The 17,839-nt window shown below is 42.2% G+C and overlaps 2 protein-coding genes across 4 annotated transcripts; one reads left to right on the plus strand and one right to left on the minus strand.

Moving 5' to 3' along the window:
• The first annotated feature begins 388 nt into the window (after positions 1 to 388).
• g6pd (glucose-6-phosphate dehydrogenase) lies at positions 389 to 9,657 on the plus strand. Of its 3 annotated transcripts, none has more exons than XM_030054948.1 (13): positions 389 to 470; positions 1,800 to 1,921; positions 3,802 to 3,839; positions 3,974 to 4,082; positions 4,201 to 4,418; positions 4,957 to 5,115; positions 5,729 to 5,854; positions 6,338 to 6,431; positions 6,577 to 6,763; positions 7,009 to 7,244; positions 7,345 to 7,421; positions 8,256 to 8,348; positions 8,454 to 9,657. In XM_030054948.1, the coding sequence occupies exons 1-13, from the start codon at positions 449 to 451 to the stop codon at positions 8,542 to 8,544; spliced, it is 1,572 nt and encodes a 523-aa protein (XP_029910808.1). In that variant the 5' UTR covers positions 389 to 448; the 3' UTR covers positions 8,545 to 9,657. The 3 variants fall into 3 exon arrangements, with proteins under 3 accessions (XP_029910808.1, XP_029910809.1, XP_029910810.1); XM_030054949.1 differs by lacking the exon at positions 389 to 470 and adding an exon at positions 499 to 654; XM_030054950.1 differs by lacking the exon at positions 389 to 470 and adding an exon at positions 909 to 1,060.
• A 296-nt stretch (positions 9,658 to 9,953) lies between these two features.
• LOC115362466 (glycerol-3-phosphate dehydrogenase [NAD(+)], cytoplasmic) lies at positions 9,954 to 17,404 on the minus strand. Its single transcript, XM_030056398.1, has 8 exons — positions 17,256 to 17,404; positions 15,574 to 15,751; positions 15,066 to 15,206; positions 14,679 to 14,817; positions 13,221 to 13,333; positions 12,887 to 13,123; positions 11,307 to 11,413; positions 9,954 to 11,101 (listed from the first exon to the last, which is right to left on the minus strand). Exons 1-8 carry the CDS (start codon positions 17,297 to 17,299, stop codon positions 11,005 to 11,007), a joined length of 1,056 nt encoding a protein of 351 aa, XP_029912258.1. The 5' UTR covers positions 17,300 to 17,404; the 3' UTR covers positions 9,954 to 11,004.
• Positions 17,405 to 17,839: the final 435 nt, after the last annotated feature.

A 17,839-nucleotide genomic window follows, 5' to 3' on the forward strand; every position in this document is an offset into this window, starting at 1 on the left:
CAAATAAAAGAGATTGTTGACATACTTGCAGTTATGTTTTGCAATGTTTCTTTTTCATTGATGGTGCTAAAAAGGAGAGAGAAAAAAGAAAAGGAACCGTTTCTTTTTTGATGACTGTTTTTGCTTTAAAAAAGGAATAAAATAAAATAAAATAAAATAAAATAAAAAAGAGGATTTGAGATGTTAACCTTGTTTCCCGATGCCTGCCAACCAAAGTGACCAGGCAGTTGCACACCACCTGTCTAATTTACATTATAATAAAGGAGACATGTGCATGCAAGTTCTGTGCTGTGTGTGTGTGTGTGTGTGTGTGTGTGTGTGTGTGTGTGTGTGTGTGTGTGTGTGTGATGATTGATGTGGGTGGAGGAGGGGGGTTACAAGTGTGGCCACGCCCACACACGCGCTGTGGAGCCTCTCCGAGTCGGTGACGTAGTTGGAGCCGACAGTGATGGGAACTCGAGCGAGCGCTGGTGAGTTTCCCTCAAACCAATAAAATCACTCAATTTTGCTTTGTCACCTTAACAGGGAAGTAGGCAGGGCTGCACTCATGAAGGGCTCTGGCTGTGCGTAGTTGATGTTTTAAAGTTGTTTTAGCCCGTCGGTTCGGCCAGGTTCATCGTCCAATTCCTCGGCTATCCTCTCGTTACAGGACTCGTAAGTAGCCGCGGTTGTTTTGTTGATGCTCGTCGGTTATTTTTTGCTGTTTTACTCATGTAGCTTGCTTGCACTGCTAGCTGTGGCGGCTAGCAGGGGATGCCCATATGGATTTTCAGCTTGTCAGGTCATGTTGTCATAACAGCATGGGCAGCTGGGGCTTGATGACAGGGCGATTTTCGTATTAGCCCAGTTCCAGTCAGTGATCAAACGCTTTGCAGCTCAGTTTAGCAGCATAATCCCAGCCGTATCATCCCGGACGTTACTGCCTGGCCAACGTTAGCTAACATACACAACGAATGAGCCACAAAATGTCAGCCAGCGTTGTCTTGATGTGTTAGCCAGACGTATCCAGCTTTGTCGCGGTGGCAGCGGTAAGATTTAGCCCTGTAAATACGGGATTGAGGTGAGGATTTTGCTAATATCATTATAGTAATGGTGCGTTGTGTGTGCAGAGCTATTTCTGGGAGTTAAGGCGCCGTAGTAAACGACTGCAGAGGAGCCATATGACAGCCGTGCACGTGTAGTTGTGGTTATTTCTGGTATTTTTGCATTGTCCGGTTACGCCTTTTACTAGTTGCTGGAGTTGCACCTTTTGTCTTTCACAAACACAAAGAACGAGTTCAATGACACAGATGAGTTTTGTTCTTGCTGTGTAAATGCTGATTGGTTTTTGTGTTGCATCCCTTCAGAGGATTGCAGCAGGTTTTATTATGAGGGAAACTTGTGCAGTGTTACTTGCAGGACTGATGGGACATTTCCCTGAAAATATAAATGCCCCGCTTCCTTATTTGGTTTACTGTTATTAAACTGAAATTGCACACAAGGAAGTAAACCCAGAGTTGTTGCAATCTAGGGTTTCTCTTCTCTCAGACAGGTTGCAAGATATCTAGAGTTGAACCCCCCTAAGACATAATAATAATCTTTATCAGCCAGTTTTTCCACCACTGTGGGATTTTACATTTTTTTTTTTTTTTTTTAAATTTTTATTTTTAATGCATAGTGACCATGTTAAATGTGCATTGTGAAAGTTTTTGTAAGGTTGGCTATAGTCTGTGCATTTATTATCATCATGGGCCAGCTAATTAATGGAATCTGATTTTCTGTTTATGTATTTTTTTTTCCATGCTCTTTGCTCCCCTCAGAGAAAATGAGCAACATCCCCCTCTCTCGCTCTGAGGTGTTCGGGGAGCTGAGGAAGGAGTTGCATGAGGATGAGGAGTTCCGACAGTCAGATGCTCACATCTTCATCATCATGGGAGCATCGGTGAGGCTTGGGGGAGGGGAGTGAAAGTCGAGTCAGTGACTGTGTCAGAAAGATACACAGAACAGGAACTGCTATTAGAAGAGGTAGCCTACAGCTGTGAAATGACAGCTGACATGTCACAGATGATCAGTAGTGATGAGGGTCAGGATCAAAATCAAACACACTGAGTTTACTGTGCAATTAGCCTGTTGGGAAATGTGTACTGTACATAATGTTCCACCAAGTCCCATTACCATTATTCTTTGGCACAGTTTCAATGCAGGCAACTTACATAAGGATTTTTGGATACAAGGTTGTTTGATTTTCAAAGAGAGAGTGTGTTGAAACCTCTAAAAATAGTGCAATAATTGCACATAATCTGGTTTAGGAAATGTGGAAACTGATTTCGCCAAGCTTCTGCAAATATGCATCGAGCAGTCATCTGCTTTCTACAGACTGGTGTTTGGACAAGGAAGATGTCGAGGTTCCTCTTTGCTTTGCCAGCTGTGAAGAGCAGTACAGTCATGTTTGGCCCTTGTCTTTGTCACAAAAGGTTCATCCACACCATAAACTGAAAGAATGTTGTTGAGAAAAGTTTCTCCTTTCACAGTTTAGAGTTTCCTCATACAGTTTAGAGACATCTCATCCAGTGAGTCATTCCAGTCCTGTCATTCTAAATGTTACACACCTGTTTCCTTCTACCTTTTCCTTGTAGTTTTTGTGTTCTGTTTCCTTCTACACCTTACTTCCTGCTAGGGCTTAGACTTGCCCAGAGTTACCTGTCTTTAAATAGAAAAATGCAGAAAGAATTTGAAAATCGCTTGCATGTGTTGCTATGATTAAAAATAAAAAGACAGACATTATTGTGCAGGAACATTGCTTGACGAAGTGTCCAATTTAGATGTTCTCGCAATTTTGCTGTTAGTTAGCTGCGTTTTCACTGACCAAACAATGTTTCTGCAAAATTATTGTGTAAGGAACTATTTTGTCATCCCCATTGTAATAAAGGAGCAAAGTTGTTGTGGTGTATAAAAATGCATGGCTTCGCTCTAGCTTTACTTTAAAAGATTCCTTTCCAGCTAGTGTAATTTCTTCACCATCTTCCCCTCCTCCCTTTTCTTGCCCTATTTGCTCTTGGTGAGGTGAGTGGCGCTGTTGATTTCTGCAGTGTCACTGACTGTCAGCATTTTCTATTCAGCACGATTGAGTCAAGTCAGGGCAAGGGCATGGCTGTGCACACTGCTTACGTTGTCTTTGCTTGTTTCACAGATGTAGTTGTGCCATGCAGAAATAGTATCTGTTTTATTCAACAGAGCATCTTTCAGTGTGTGTGTGTGTGTAGTGCTGCAGTTGTTTGTAGGAGGTTGACTTTGTCTCCTCTCCTAGCAGGATTATGTCATGAAGCTGATTTACTCCAGCAGACAAGAACACAAATGGTTTTAATGCTAAATATTTGATAGAGGCCTGGTATCCCTGTACTTGATAGTCATCTAGCACCTGAAACCAGAGGATCATCAGAAGGCTGATTGTGTTATTTATTTATTTTTTTACTCCAGTTTTCACACTAAGCAACAGGTTGTGAAGTGGTATTTTAGTAAAGCACAACCACACCTTCCTGAATGCCTTTGTGGTTGGCACTTGCTTCCAGTGGGATTACTAGGGTTATGCAATAATTAAGTAAGCCAGAGCAGCCTTCTCACCTGTTAGCCTGTAGTGCTGAAGCATCTTGAGACTTACGAAGGTATGTGTGCTGGAATAATTACTTTTCTGCCAGACTGCACTGACTTGGCAGCAGTAGAGTAACTCCACAACACGGCATCAACATGCATGTAATGGTTGTGTACCTTGCCTGTATTTCTCTAGGCTACATTTTAATTTTGAATGTGTGTCTACACCTACAGGGGGATCTAGCTAAGAAGAAAATCTACCCAACTCTATGGTGAGTCAACGTATAAGGGTTTTGCAATCATTAGCATAGCAAAGGCTGATGAAAGCTTCTAATCTGGGCTGATACTTGTGAAATTGGGTATAAACCAACCATGTGTTCCTCTGCTCTGCTCTGTTCTCTGCCAGGTGGTTGTTCAGAGATGGCCTCCTCCCTGAGCAGACATATTTTGTGGGCTTTGCGCGCTCCAACTTAACAGTGGATGCCATCCGGGCCGCATGCATGCCCTACCTGAAGGTAAAAACATAGCATGGGGATCAAACTTGTTTACCTCTGAGGTGTGAGAATCTTCATCCATGTTTTTTTTTTTTTTTTTTTTTTTTTAAACGTCAACACTCTCACTTTCTTACCTCAGGTGACAGAGTCGGAGGCAGATAGGCTGTCGACATTCTTCAGCAGGAACTCGTATGTCAGTGGGGTATACGCAGATGAGAGTTCTTTTGCCAACCTTCACAAAGAGCTCCTATCTCTGCCTGGAGGAACTGAGGCCAACCGGCTCTTTTACCTGGCACTGCCACCCACTGTCTACCATGATGTTACCAAGAATATCAGACACCACTGTATGAGCGCCAAGTCAGTACAAACACCTCTGTCACTGACACTGTCACTGCATTAAACTGTTTAATTCATATTTTACAATCTCCTCCATGAAATGGACTCTTACTTTCTTGCTTAGATAAATTTCTTGTTGATACAGGATGCCTGTGCGGGACATAGTGCAGGGAAGGATCATTCACAAGTGTAAACCAATAGGATGGACCAAACCCTAATGCTAAACCAACACGATATCACTTTGGGAGAGAAAGACCATTTTATTGTAAAGGATATGTGGATGAGAGGGTGTTAAAAGATTTGTGAGGGTTTTATTGGTTGGAATTTGAATTTACACCCATTAGTGCAGGATGATGTCACCTGTTAAGATGATTCATTTCTTGAGGACTTTCATGTTTTTGCCTTTTTGTACTTTGACTGTACTCAAATTGAACTTGCCCTCACTCAGCAGGGAATGAGCTTATCATCTTAAATGAGCATGGTCTCAGACAAACTGAACCTGGGCTAATATGTGCTCTCTCTTTCTATGTTCCTCTGTGTGTGTGTGTGCACTGTGCAGAGGCTGGAACAGGATAATTGTAGAGAAGCCGTTTGGACGTGACCTGCAAAGCTCTGAAGAGCTGTCTGCCCACCTCTCCTCTCTCTTCACTGAGGAACAGATCTACCGTATAGATCACTACCTGGGCAAGGAAATGGTGCAGAACCTCATGGTCCTCAGGTAAGAAGGCCAAGTTCCTTACAGTGTCATGGTGTGTGGTGCTTACTGTAATAGAAAAGGTTTTCTTAGTTGTGCAAACTGGGATGACGATGAAGGTTGATGGTGCTCTGGCATAGATAAAGTGTCTAATGCCCGATAGACAAGAATTTGCGCTTGAATGTCTGTGGCATCGTGGTGAACAACAATTCAAAGCACATAATGCCCTCAGCACATCCATCAACATCTCTCAGTAGCACTCTCATGTGCATTGTCTCCCTGTAAATATTTGTGACACTGTATTTGCATTTGAAACAAAACGGGCTGTTGTTGATTTAATATAATTTGACCAAGAATTATGTTGCATGTCATGATTGTCTTAATTACCACCATTCATTTTGTATTTGTAGTCGTTTAATTTTGGTGGGTGAAATACCAGAACTCCAGGTTCAGCTGGTTCTTGGTTTTTTGGCCTGAGGGAAGCCTATTTGAATATCAAATGAAAAGGAAAAACATTTAAAAAAAAGACGAACGAGACTGAAGGAATATTATCAATGCATGTTGTCATCGACAGCTGTCTCTTGCATGTGCATGCTGATGAGCCGAGGACGACCATGTGATCCTCTGTGTGTTCCAGGTTTGGGAATCGTATCTTTGGGCCAATCTGGAACAGGGACAGTGTGGCCTGTGTCGTCCTCACCTTCAAAGAGCCCTTTGGCACTCAGGGACGAGGAGGTTACTTTGACGATTTTGGCATCATCCGGTGAGGAGAATTCACTACACGTTGGGCCAGTTTTGGTGAATCTTGAACTGACTTTGCATATTTTTAAGCAAATTTTCTCCATCTGGCCCATTGTCTTAATGGTATTGGGACATTTACAGTGCACTGTTTGAGTAATCCAACTTTGAAAGGAAATAATATGAGGTGATTTTAGAGACAAATAGAGGAGATTGGAAGCTGCTATATTCAAGTATTATGTTTTGCATTTGCAGCAGTGAGTGTTAAATTTGATCTTTGTTATCATCAATAAACCATTATTATTGATACTTTGCTGCAAAATAAATGTCACTATTCGGGATACAAAAGTTTTCTATTAGTGCAATCAATGCCTGTTAGCACATGCATCAGTACACACACGTGAATCACACAAAATGAATCTGTTACAGTATTAATCCACATAATCAAAGGCATCACAGTCTACTTTGTGTTTTTTGTTTTGCCACCTGGTCCCTTTTTCCTGGGCAGCGATGTCATGCAAAACCACTTGCTCCAGATGCTCTGCCTGGTTGCCATGGAGAAACCAGCCTCCACCAGCTCCGATGATGTGAGGGATGAAAAGGTACAAAATATAATTTCAAAGAGATGCTGACGCTTTTGGCACTTGTAATACCAGTGATACAAAGACATTATGTGTTGGAGGTTATATTCCACACCAGGAAAAAATGGACATTCATTGACCCTGTAACCGTGGGCTCCCTCTGTAGGTGAAGGTGCTGAAGTGCATCGCTCCGGTGTCCATGTCAGAGGTGGTGTTGGGTCAGTATGTGGGGGATCCAGAGGGAGAAGGAGACGCCAAGCTGGGCTATCTCGATGACTCCACAGTTCCTAAAGGGTCAACCCAGGCCACCTTCGCCACAGCTGTGCTCTACGTGCATAATGAACGCTGGGATGGTAAAAAAAACCAAAAAAAAAAAACCTTCCCATTGCCAAAACTGATGTGTGTTTTAAATGATGCTGACTAGGGATGGAACAATATGCTGTGTTAAGTAGCAGTTTCACAATAAGCCAAATATCAGCAGTAAAAATAGTATTGCATTAGTACTTTTATTGTTTGTTAAAGCTGATATCGACTGATGTGCTGACGTTAGTGTGGCCCGTGTTTTTGACTGACACAGTAACATGAAAATCTTCCTCAGGTGTTCCTTTCATCCTTCGCTGTGGGAAAGCCCTGAACGAGAGGAAAGCGGAAGTGCGGCTCCAGTTCACAGATGTTCCAGGGGACATTTTTGGGAATCAGTGCCGCAGGAATGAGCTGGTGGTGCGTGTCCAGCCAAATGAGGCGGTCTACGCCAAGATGATGAGCAAGAAACCGGGGGTATACTTCAGCCCTGAGGAGACTGAGCTGGATCTCACCTACAAGAGCAGATACAAGGCAAGACGCGCATTCTGTTTACTCAAGACTTGTACTTTATTGTTGTTGGGTGCATTCCTGTTTAAAATTATTATTTTGAAACAATTGTCTCTGTTTTCAGGATGTGAAGCTTCCAGACGCGTATGAGCGACTCATCCTGGATGTATTCTGTGGGAGTCAGATGCACTTTGTGCGCAGGTGTGTCATTGTTTTGCACTGACGGCGTCTCTTTTTAGTGCTTATAAACCAGGGATGGGTCAGGGTTTTATCAATATTAGGATGTTATTAGAGAAAGTTTTTGATTTTAGATATTGGAATATCATGGTATGAAGGAAGAGTTGTCTTTTCTTGGCTTTAAATTCTGCATCACAGTAATTATTCCATTTTCTGTACTGTAACACTGTTATAGTCCTGTTATTTGCCTCTACCTGCGTGGTGATCATATCATATTACTCAAAAATTAATCAAAAATTTCTTGTGTGTCAATATCTTATGAAAGCACAGTCGTCCCTACAGTTTTGTCACAGTGTTAATATTGAGGTATTTGGTCAAAAATACTGTGATATTTGATTTTGTACATGTAGATTTTTTTCCACAGCAGCCATTTTGACTTGAAAAGCAGGGTAAACACGGGTGTTACTAATGACATGAATTAAGGTTCTGTTCTGTTTAGGTCTAACGGAGCCAGAGTCCTGGTGTTGCAAATGTTGGACCACTGGTGCACTTAAATGGATCAAAACCTTAATTAATATCATTGGTAACAGCTATGTTTACCTTGCTATTCATATCAACATGACTGCTTTGAAAAAGGTCTTTTGCTTAGCCCTACTGTAAACCAAATCTGTCTGTTGGGCGTTCTGCAAAGCTAAATGTGAACTAATAGTTCTCACCACTAGATGGAGCCATAATGCATTGATTTTCCTCAGCCCTAATATGACAGAGAAGCTTGACTATTTTTATATAGGAGAACTGACGTCATTCTTCACCAGATTTTAAATATATTTGCTTTTTGTATTTTTTGTGTCTGTGCAGTGACGAGCTGAGGGAAGCATGGAGGATCTTTACACCTCTTCTTCATCAGATCGAGAAAGAGAAACCTACACCCATCCCGTACAAATATGGAAGGTAGGACATGTCATCAGCTGCTCCCTTAATTGGAAAAAAACGTTTATCAGACAATATTCAACTCATGACTGGGTGTGTTTTTTTTTTTTTTTTTTTTTTCCTCAGCCGCGGCCCAACAGAAGCGGACGACCTCGCGAAGAGAGTTGGATTCCGCTACGAAGGCACTTACAAATGGGTCAACCCTCACAGACTGTGAGTGTGGATGACAGAGGGGTGTAGGGGAAGAGTCAAGGGATGGATAGAGGGGTTGGGTGCAGCAGGGTCATGAGCCGTGTCATGTTCCAGTACTGGAGTGTCTTTGGGTCAGGAGGAGTTTCCACTGTGTGGATGCATCAGCAGTAAAGCAGTAGGAAAGACAGCAGTGTGGAAGAGTAGCGTTAGTCTCAGGTACTGCAAGATTTGCTCTTCTGTTCCCTGTAGCCAGTTCATCAGACCATTTGATCCATCTTTAAAATGCAAAGTATTTACATTGGTATTGTGGGCTTAAGATAATGTTTTGGTGGTCGGATCCATCTGAATGTCACAAAGAGAGGACCAAGTCAGTGAGAGATGGAATATCTGAACAGAAGTAAGTTTATCTGGATGAAATGTTTTCTGGTGAACTGGCTCCATGAGTCACTGTCACCCATCAGGTCATAAGTCTTAATTCATCAGGATGGTAAAAGGAAAATAGCTGGTATCAAAGAAGAGAGCAGGTACAGAGCACTCAGCAGTCGCGCCCACTTACTGTTACTTCTGTACCAAAGATTGGTCAACTCTGAACACAGCAAAGACAACGAACAAAAACAGACAAGGAATGATTGTCCACCAGCTGTCACTATTACTTTATAACCAATATGATTGTAACACTTCTATGCTTTGACTGCATTACTAGTCATAATTAATGAAATTTCTTTCTGCAACTTATGTACCCTTTTTGCCTCTCCCACCTGGGACCAAGGAAATCATATTTGTGCAAGATAGACAGATGTACTGGCTGTGTGGTTTACAAAGGTGAAAGCGTTTTCATTTGCAGGCTGTTCCTCTTCAAAGCATTCATACTAGAATAGTCTTAAGTGTACTTAAGCACAAGAAAAGCGAGCTCTGTCTTGTTAGCCTCCTTTTTGGCGTTTCATTCCTTTTTGTTTACATTTTTTCCAGGTATATTTAAGTTACTGATATTCATTCCAACTTTCAAATATTTAGACAGCAGCAGTGTATGCAAGAGTTGTCAGACATAGTTTCTTTGTAGATGTATAGTTGTTGGCTGCTCTGACATAGTTATGTTATTTCCAAAATCTGCAATAAACATTTGTTTCGCTGCTCTGTATAAGTGTTTCATGTTTTGTGTTGCATTTTGGAATTTTTGCTTTGGATGACAATTGAATGACAAGTGCAGATTAGTGTACACTGGGGCTGTGTTTATTATGTGGCTCTGTAGAAGTGCAGCCACACTAAGATGTCACCACACAGTAATGTTCATTCAGCTCCATTTCTCAATCTACTTCTGTAAACTGTCTTATCCCTGCCCTTAAACAGCAGTATCAGACTGTCTTCCTTCTATGGTGCATGTTCAAAGCCCAGAAAAGAGATGCTGAGAGACAAAGTGGGATATTAATGCACCAATGCTTTGATGACAGAATCAATTTATTTCAAAGGGATATAATTTTCTATACATTGTAGCCACAACTGAGTGAAACACAAAGGCAGGGTCATGGTAAGAACTGTCTGAATGAGAGGACATAAGGAGTAAAGTCTTTGGTTTGACACATGAGACAAACAGCCAAGACTTTTCGCAAACCTGATATGGTAAGGCACTTTTTAAACCATTGCTATGCAAAACTCTACAGTAGGTTAACATACAGTACAAGACAGGAACATAGTGAATTATGTAAGACACTTAAGAGCATACAAAGGCCTATTCACAAAAATAATTATGTCAACATAAGTGAGGTATTACACTGATAAATCAAATAACTTCTAGTGATGGACAGATGTCTTTTCATTGGACGGCAACATAAATGTTAGGTTTAAGGAGAATTCCCTCTGCACATGACGGTAAAGTGGGTCTTAGCTGAGTGGTTGGCCCTGGGAAAGTCAGAATGCATGATGATTCTGGCCTTAAAGTAAGCACCATACAAACAAATCATTCAGCCACTGTTTAAACTCAATGAATGTCAGCTGAGTCAACCTAAATGGTGCAAATTTCATGGCCAAATCGTAATTAAAGAATTCATTAAATTACGATGGTTGTGTCCTACGATACAAATTTTCTGTACCAGCTGTGGTTAAGTTTTGGTGCTGGTCATGATAACCACAGAATCAAACCATTCATGCTTAATTTGATCTGACTGAGGCTGCTCTTCAGGCAAAAAGACCTCTAGCACATAGAAAAAATAATTAATAAGAATTATCCTTCAAGTATGTGTGGAAGTCAGGGAATGGATAAAAGCACTTAAGAAAAAAAAAAAAAAAGTCAAAACCTGAATGTATGGACAAAGTGGTTGGACTACAGCTGAACATCCAGGCAATTTCTCTGGATGAGGAACATGAGTCCCACTCATTGGCTGGAGTCAGCTTGTTGCATGGCAGCGGTGGAGTGACTGGTGGCCTTCCATCCATTTCACACCGATGAAAGTGGTGGTGATCCTCTAGAAGGCACTTGGTCAGCTGAGTGTTACATGTGCTCTGGGTGGTTCTGCAAACAGCCTATGAACTCTGTGACCGGATGGCCCTGGTAGCAGATCTGATACACTGCATTGAACAGAGGGAACCTGGCAGGAGGAGGAGCCATTGTTGAGTGGATTTAACACCTGAATCACCTTGTTTTTAAGAGAAAACACACACACACACACACACACACACACACACACACACACACACACACACACACACACACACACACACACACACACACACACACACACACACACACACACACACACACACACACACACACACACACAGTCTGTGCCTTACTTGTCAATCAGGTTTTTGTGCTTGAGGATGACATGGACTTCAGCTGCTGTTGCTGGTCCCTGCAACTTCTGGCCATTCAGCATCTCCTTCTCCAGCTCCTCGATGGACTGCAGAGAGAAAACATCAGTGAGGAAGCTTTGACTGCTGCATCGACCACCCTCAAGATTATTCTGAAATTACAATAGTTTGAAAAAAAATGTCCCACTGGACCGAAAGCCCATAAGTCTGATAGCCCATGATCCCATAAACAACTGCCCGTTGCTCTGAAAATACACACTGAGTTGCTGGAGTTCAGTGTCTGGTGGTGTTATGCAGAGACTTGTATCCCATTTACTTTAACCTTAACCTGAGGAAACCTCTGCCTAAACTTCACTCAAATTTATGGAGTGGATATTTTCAGGATCTTTCTGTCCAATGGGACATTTTCCAGAATAACAGGCCTTTGGACCAGTAGGCAGTTTCTACATTAATGAAAAGCCCAAGTTCAAGTTTATGTAGAGCCTGTGATCATTGTTACAGTCTCGGGACTTGAGGCCCAAAGTTTATGGGAAAAAAACAATCAGGTGACCTGAACCCTAATAGCGGGCCAAGGATTTTGTAACAAATTAAAGCACAGTTGTTGACACTGCAGCAGCTAGTGGTCACTTAGCTATAGAACAGTTGGACAGCTCAGGCTCAGGGACATATACAATCAGTGGTCACTTTATTAGGAACACCTGCTCAATCTAATACTATCCAATACAACTGTTTTGCCATAAAGTTTACTTTTCTGCTGCCTATAATGCTCAGGTTCTTTTTGTCACAGTAATAGAGGTGTTCATTCAATTATATGTTTAGCATTGAGCTTGTAGTGGTGGTGCTGCACTGGACTGAATTTTATTTAGGTGTTTGCAATATTCTGTCCCCTCATGTATATACACATTTCTTTAATTTTCTACCAACTTTTTATATTTTCCAATGTCCATGTTGCAACTGTAAGAGAATTACATAACATTATAACACACTAACAATGTGCAAACATGTTGCCAATTCCATATTGGTCAAAAGGTTGGGTTTACCTGTTTTTGACCTGCTTGGGCTTCCATACATGTGTCTATAGAACACTAAAACACGACAGCTGGGTATGACCAGGCCCTGAAACAGGGCGTCAGCAGCTGAAAATGTGCAACATGAGCTCAGGAAAACATTTGAGTAATGTAATCTCATACAACCTTCATAGTTTTCCAGGACCTTGCAGATATATCCTGAACATTTAATACTTTGAAATTTTCCAGGTGGTTTCCATGACTGGATAACTATTCTATAAATTTCCAGGATTTCCTGGGTTTCCAGGATGTGTGGGAACCCTGACAGCTACACAGAGTAACAGTGACAAATTTAATTACTGTGCGATTCATGCACATAAAAAAAAATATATAAGAATTAAATAGATATTTTTAAATGTAAGGATTTTGTTCAGGAGTGGCAATAGTGAATATCACAACATTAAGTTTGGGATTTTGCTCAAGCCAAGGCCTTGTTAAAGTTTGAGATACAATCAAGAATAACTGAAAAAAAAAAAAAAAAATCCATGCTCTCACCTTCCCAGTCTTGGCAAAAGCTTCGGCGACTTTGCGGTTGCGGCCGCCATAGCAGGTTGTGATGAGGTCAGCCACACCACAGCTCTCCAGGAAGGTTGCCGAGGAAACGGGCCCAGCAGTGCAGAAAATGCGGGCAAAGGCGATCATCTCCATCAGGCCCAACCTGATCACAGCGGCCTTCGTGTTGTCCCCAAAGCCCAGCCCGTCACAGAAACCTGCGCCGACTGCCACAATGTTCTGTAGCCCAGGAGAGGAGGAAGTGTGTGAGCACGGCTGGTTTGAAAAGAAAACGCAAACATGACATGCTGCCCTATTCGTTAATGAAGATGTTCACCTTCAAGGCTCCACAGATTTCCACCACATCATACTCCTCTACCACAGTCACCCGGAAGTTGTTGGTTTGCATGAGCTCCTTCAGCAGAATCCCGTGATTTTTGTTCTTGCATCCTGGATACAGGAGGAAAAGGCCGTTTATCCTCTGGCATCTCATAAGATTACCTGTTTTGGTAGTCACTGCATTCAAATATCTGAGCAGAGGATAATCATGAGTCATGGTTATAACAGTGACTTTTCATCTTTTTGACAAGTTGAGTGCTGTACCGCTAGTCTTGCGCCACCATATTTTAATCCGGTCATAACAAGTTCTCCTTCTCCAGTTTTAGAATACACTCTGTTGATACTAACTCCCATGAAGCATGTGAAAATATAAACTGCCAAGTCACTACAAAGCAGCCAAAAATTTCATGTCCATGCTGACAGCACATTAGAGTCCCGAGAAAGGGAACTGCCAGAAATAACTTGAGTTGAAAGAAAGAAACTCTGCCTTTGAAACAGATTTGACATTAAACAGACACTTATTATAATCAGTTTGTCTGTATCCTGGTGTGTACATGGCTGAAAACATCAGTTGAAATTTTCACTTGATGTTTGGGACATTTTTGGTAGGATAGACCAGCACAGATACTGGCATTGCCATCAGTAGTGATAACAGGCTAAAATGGAGTATTAATACTGGACAGTTTGATACCAAATGCTCCAACAAGTCAGAAATAAAAGCAATCACTTTTCATTTTCTCAATTTTTGGCACACATATGCCTGTGTTTCTCAAGTGGTGGCAAAGGGGATTTTTTAAGAAGTTATTTTGTCCATTGACTCCACACTAATTGTCCAAGCCTACATTGTTCAGTGAAAGAAATGGACTGGATTGGTAATCTGCATCATTCAGTATTTAAAATTTTTTACCGAGTACTGGTATTGAAAAGTGGTATTGGAACATCCCTAATTTTTGGCCTGGCGTATACTTGTTTGCTGGGCACAGAGCCAGCAGTGAGCTGAAATGTGTGACAATAAGCTCAGGAAAGTCATGGCAACGACAGTGAAAAACACTTGACAGTGAAGCTTAGCATTCAGCACACAAAGACCCTTTCAAATACAAGGACAACACTGGCTTTTTTCCCTTTTTGAGAGGTGGGGTTGTAAACTGTCTTATTCACTGGCTGTTCCTTCAACACTTCTACCACAGCCTCAGACTAGCTGTTGTTTCAAGGTAGACAGCTCATCAAGTTGAAGGACAAGTGCTGAGGCGGGTACTTGACCATCAGAGGGGAAAAATGACAGGACTGATAATACACTTCTGCCTCGATGCGAAAAGCTGCATAATGCTGCTTTAAATCTTGACTAAGATGCAAGCTTTGCCCTACTTACACAACAATCCTCTGAGAGGCTGCAATCAAATAAACGAAGCCAAGGCAAGTGAACATACCAGACATACAACACTAGAAACAGACTAACCAATGGTAGTCTCACAAAACTTCTCGTCGGCCACCTCGTTGGCGATGTTGGCCCCCATCAGCACGCTCATGGTGATGCCCAGCTTCTCCTGGATCACATCAGAGATCAGTTTCAGTCCATCAGGCCCCTCATCTACACCCTGGAAGAAAAACAAACACATACTTACACTGGGCCACAGCCAGATTACGAGGACTTTAAGAACAAAGACCACATTGCAACAGCTGGCTTAAGATTTTTCTTTTTTTATACTCACTGTGCTACACAAATAAGCCACATTCTAAGTTTACAGGGCAAAAGGTCAAAAGTTGACAAAGCATGATAATGGAATACATGAGCTTACATCAGGCTAAGAATCATACTAACAGAGAGGAACGAAATTAGCCTAACCTTGATGAGGGATATCCCCAGTGCATCACTCTTTATCTTCCCCTTCATGGTGTCACACACTTTCCCAATAAACTGGTGGGGGATCACAAACACCAGGATGTCTGCATCACTGGAAGCCTCCACCAGGTCCGGGACAGCCACCTGTGCGGGGAAGTGGAAGGCAAGGGACACGGTCCACAGTCTGATGCAACCAAATGGAGAACTGGTGTAAGAGCACAACATGCTCCTGGACCAGCTACACACTGACTGATTTCACAGTAGTTCATTCAGTTCACTATAAATGACATCTGAAAAATCTATTGTGAAGGATGTGAAGAGAAAGGCCTACTTAGGCTGTCAAGGACAGTTGTTGGCACAAAGCATAATGTGTACAGTACAGCACAAAGTGCCCTGAGGACCCAAATCCCAGAATTAATATTCAGGACTAAATGTGGCAAAGCAACAGGCAGATGACTTGATACACTGAAGTGATGTAAAAATGTCAAATCTTCCTTAAACAGTTTCTTACCACATTGTGTGGCAGCTTGTGCCCAGGAAGATACTTCACATTTTCATGCTCACTGTTGATTATTTCAGTCAGTTTCCGCCCATTCACCGTTTCTTCAAACACCCACATCTTTACAGTGTTGTCAAACTTTGCATTCTGAGCAGCATTGGCACCCACTATCTTGGCAATGGCAGAACCCCTGTGATGTAAAAACAGTTTCTAGTCAGTTCAATATTTGGAGTAATCATTAAATGATATTCAGTCAATTCTCGCTATATCTTCAAGGAGTTTAAATGCAGTTTGAAACAGACAAGAAACATCCTGCCAGTGTGGGCTACAGAGAATGATCCTTTTATTCTCAGAAAAGACGCTCTGAGAAAGGAGGCAACATTCAGTGCTTTGGCCTGTAGTCTCAGTAGTGAACACAACTCTTACTAATCACATGATGGCCCGTGGTCGCAAAGTATGCTGGTCAGGTCACTAATTAATTTGTATTCATGGCACTGCCCGTGCTTTCTAGTTATGTGATTCATATGTCTAACACTGCACCATTATAAACTGGCTGCAGCTGTTTGGTCATAAGATACACCTGTTGTTTGCTTAGGAATGTGACCATGTGCGGATACGCGGCTAGGGACGTTGTCAAAACAAAACACCACACTCAACTCATTTTGCATGTTTGTCTCTAAATGTAGACTACAAACATCACTTAAACACAATCACCTGGCAGATAGCTCACAGGATCGTGAAGTGGCTAGCTGATCCCGTTGCGTTTAGCACTATCTTTTATGGCGACAACACTAAGTCAGACTGTATTCAAAAATGTGGAGATATAAGAGTGCTTTGCTTATTAGCCCAAGTGCATTAGCAGTCGAACATGATTTGTGGCCTTTACTAATCACAAGGAGCAATTCCCTCATTCGGCATAAAAAAACGTGCATCTAACATCATTTTTTCAACAAAACCTTTGCATTTAGTCACGATGGTCGCTAGCAGTCACAGCTAAGTTAACGTTACGAAACACTGTGGAGCAAATGTGCAAATTGAGATTTTTATTAAAATAACACGCTGCTTAGTTGGTCAAATACACGCCGAAGTTACCCGAAGACCACTGAGATTAATAACAGGTTTGAAGTGATGATGTGCTACGGCGCTTTTGCCGATAAAGAAGGAAATACTACTTTGCCAAACTTTTGAATGGAGTTCGGCGTGGTGTTGTCTCCTGAGAGCAGCTGGTGCCGAGGACTACTGGCTAGCATGCACCATGTCCAGTAATGCAGGGGAGAGCTGCGACTGGCTGACTAACGTTAATGCAGAGATTGTGTTTTTACATCTTGTAGCAAACACACGAGGATACACTGTAATTTCGACACATGAGCGCAAAATCCCGATAATCCCAAATGAGAGACACGCGGCTGGAATTCTGTAAAATGTAGCCAATTTCTTAAGAGTATGTGACCCTGTTCACGGCTAAAAGTGGCTAGCGTAAAGGCTAACTGAACAGTACACAGCTTAGCAAGGCAAACATGTTTTCTACTGAAACTGGGGCTAAGTTGACATTAGCTGTTTGCTCAGTGTTGCCGAGCAGCTAGCAACCCATCAGCGTGAATGAGGCTGGCAAACCAGGACCCGGTGCACAGGGCAGCGCAGCCAGGATTAAGACGCCGGCTGGTTAAAACGCTGACAATAAGATATCGACTTGCCAGTTTCCGGAGCCAATGATGCAGACTTTCTTCGGAGCTGCCATGGTGAAGAGTTAAATCGATGAGTGAGGTGAACCTGCCTAACAGCGGCGGCCGTGTGGTTATGCAGAGGGTACTGGGTAAAGTAGCGGGGCAAAGTTCGTGTTTTATTGGCTTGTTGGAGGGGCTGACACCGCTGGCCCGCCCACTGCTGCCTGCCAAGTCTGATCACTCATTGGAGTGACAAGAGGTTAGTAGGCTCAAAGTAAATCGGACAAGGTTCCATGTCAGCTCAGCAGGCTTCAGGTTTCATCATGACAACACTTTGTTCAGCTGATCTGTCTGTGTGGGTTAAGCTTGAGAATAAAACATAAAAAATGTGTTAGGCTATTAGGGCTACAATCAGGTTTCAGTAAATTTGTCCATGCCCACTGTTGAGTTAAGTAGGGAATAATTACAGTGCATCAAGAGGTTTGGGTGCTACTTTTACAGTTTACACTTAATTTTCAAAGTCATCACGACTCTTCATTAATTGGGTTTTCCCCACTACCCTTCTATTTTTGTACCTCAGTAAAAGTGGAGATGTGTCCAGGGGTTGCATCCTA

Source organism: Myripristis murdjan, chromosome 7 (genome assembly GCF_902150065.1).
Source record: "Myripristis murdjan chromosome 7, fMyrMur1.1, whole genome shotgun sequence".
Classification (NCBI taxonomy): Eukaryota; Metazoa; Chordata; class Actinopteri; order Holocentriformes; family Holocentridae; genus Myripristis; species Myripristis murdjan.

What these genes read in the sequence shown, in the direction of transcription:
- g6pd (XM_030054948.1), top strand. Translation starts at nt 449, where the DNA reads ATGGGAACTCGAGCGAGCGCTG. An exon ending in AAAATCTACCCAACTCTATG is followed by an intron (nt 3,840 to 3,973) that starts GTGAGTCAACGT and finishes GTTCTCTGCCAG; the next exon opens with GTGGTTGTTCAGAGATGGCC. An exon ending in CAGATGCACTTTGTGCGCAG is followed by an intron (nt 7,422 to 8,255) that starts GTGTGTCATTGT and finishes GTGTCTGTGCAG; the next exon opens with TGACGAGCTGAGGGAAGCAT.
- LOC115362466 (XM_030056398.1), bottom strand. Translation starts at nt 17,299, where the DNA reads ATGGCAGCTCCGAAGAAAGTCTGCATCATTGGCTCCGGAAACTG. An exon ending in AAATCTGTGGAGCCTTGAAG is followed by an intron (nt 13,124 to 13,220) that starts GTGAACATCTTC and finishes CCTGGGCTACAG; the next exon opens with AACATTGTGGCAGTCGGCGC. An exon ending in CTTTTGCCAAGACTGGGAAG is followed by an intron (nt 11,414 to 12,886) that starts GTGAGAGCATGG and finishes TTCTCTCTGCAG; the next exon opens with TCCATCGAGGAGCTGGAGAA.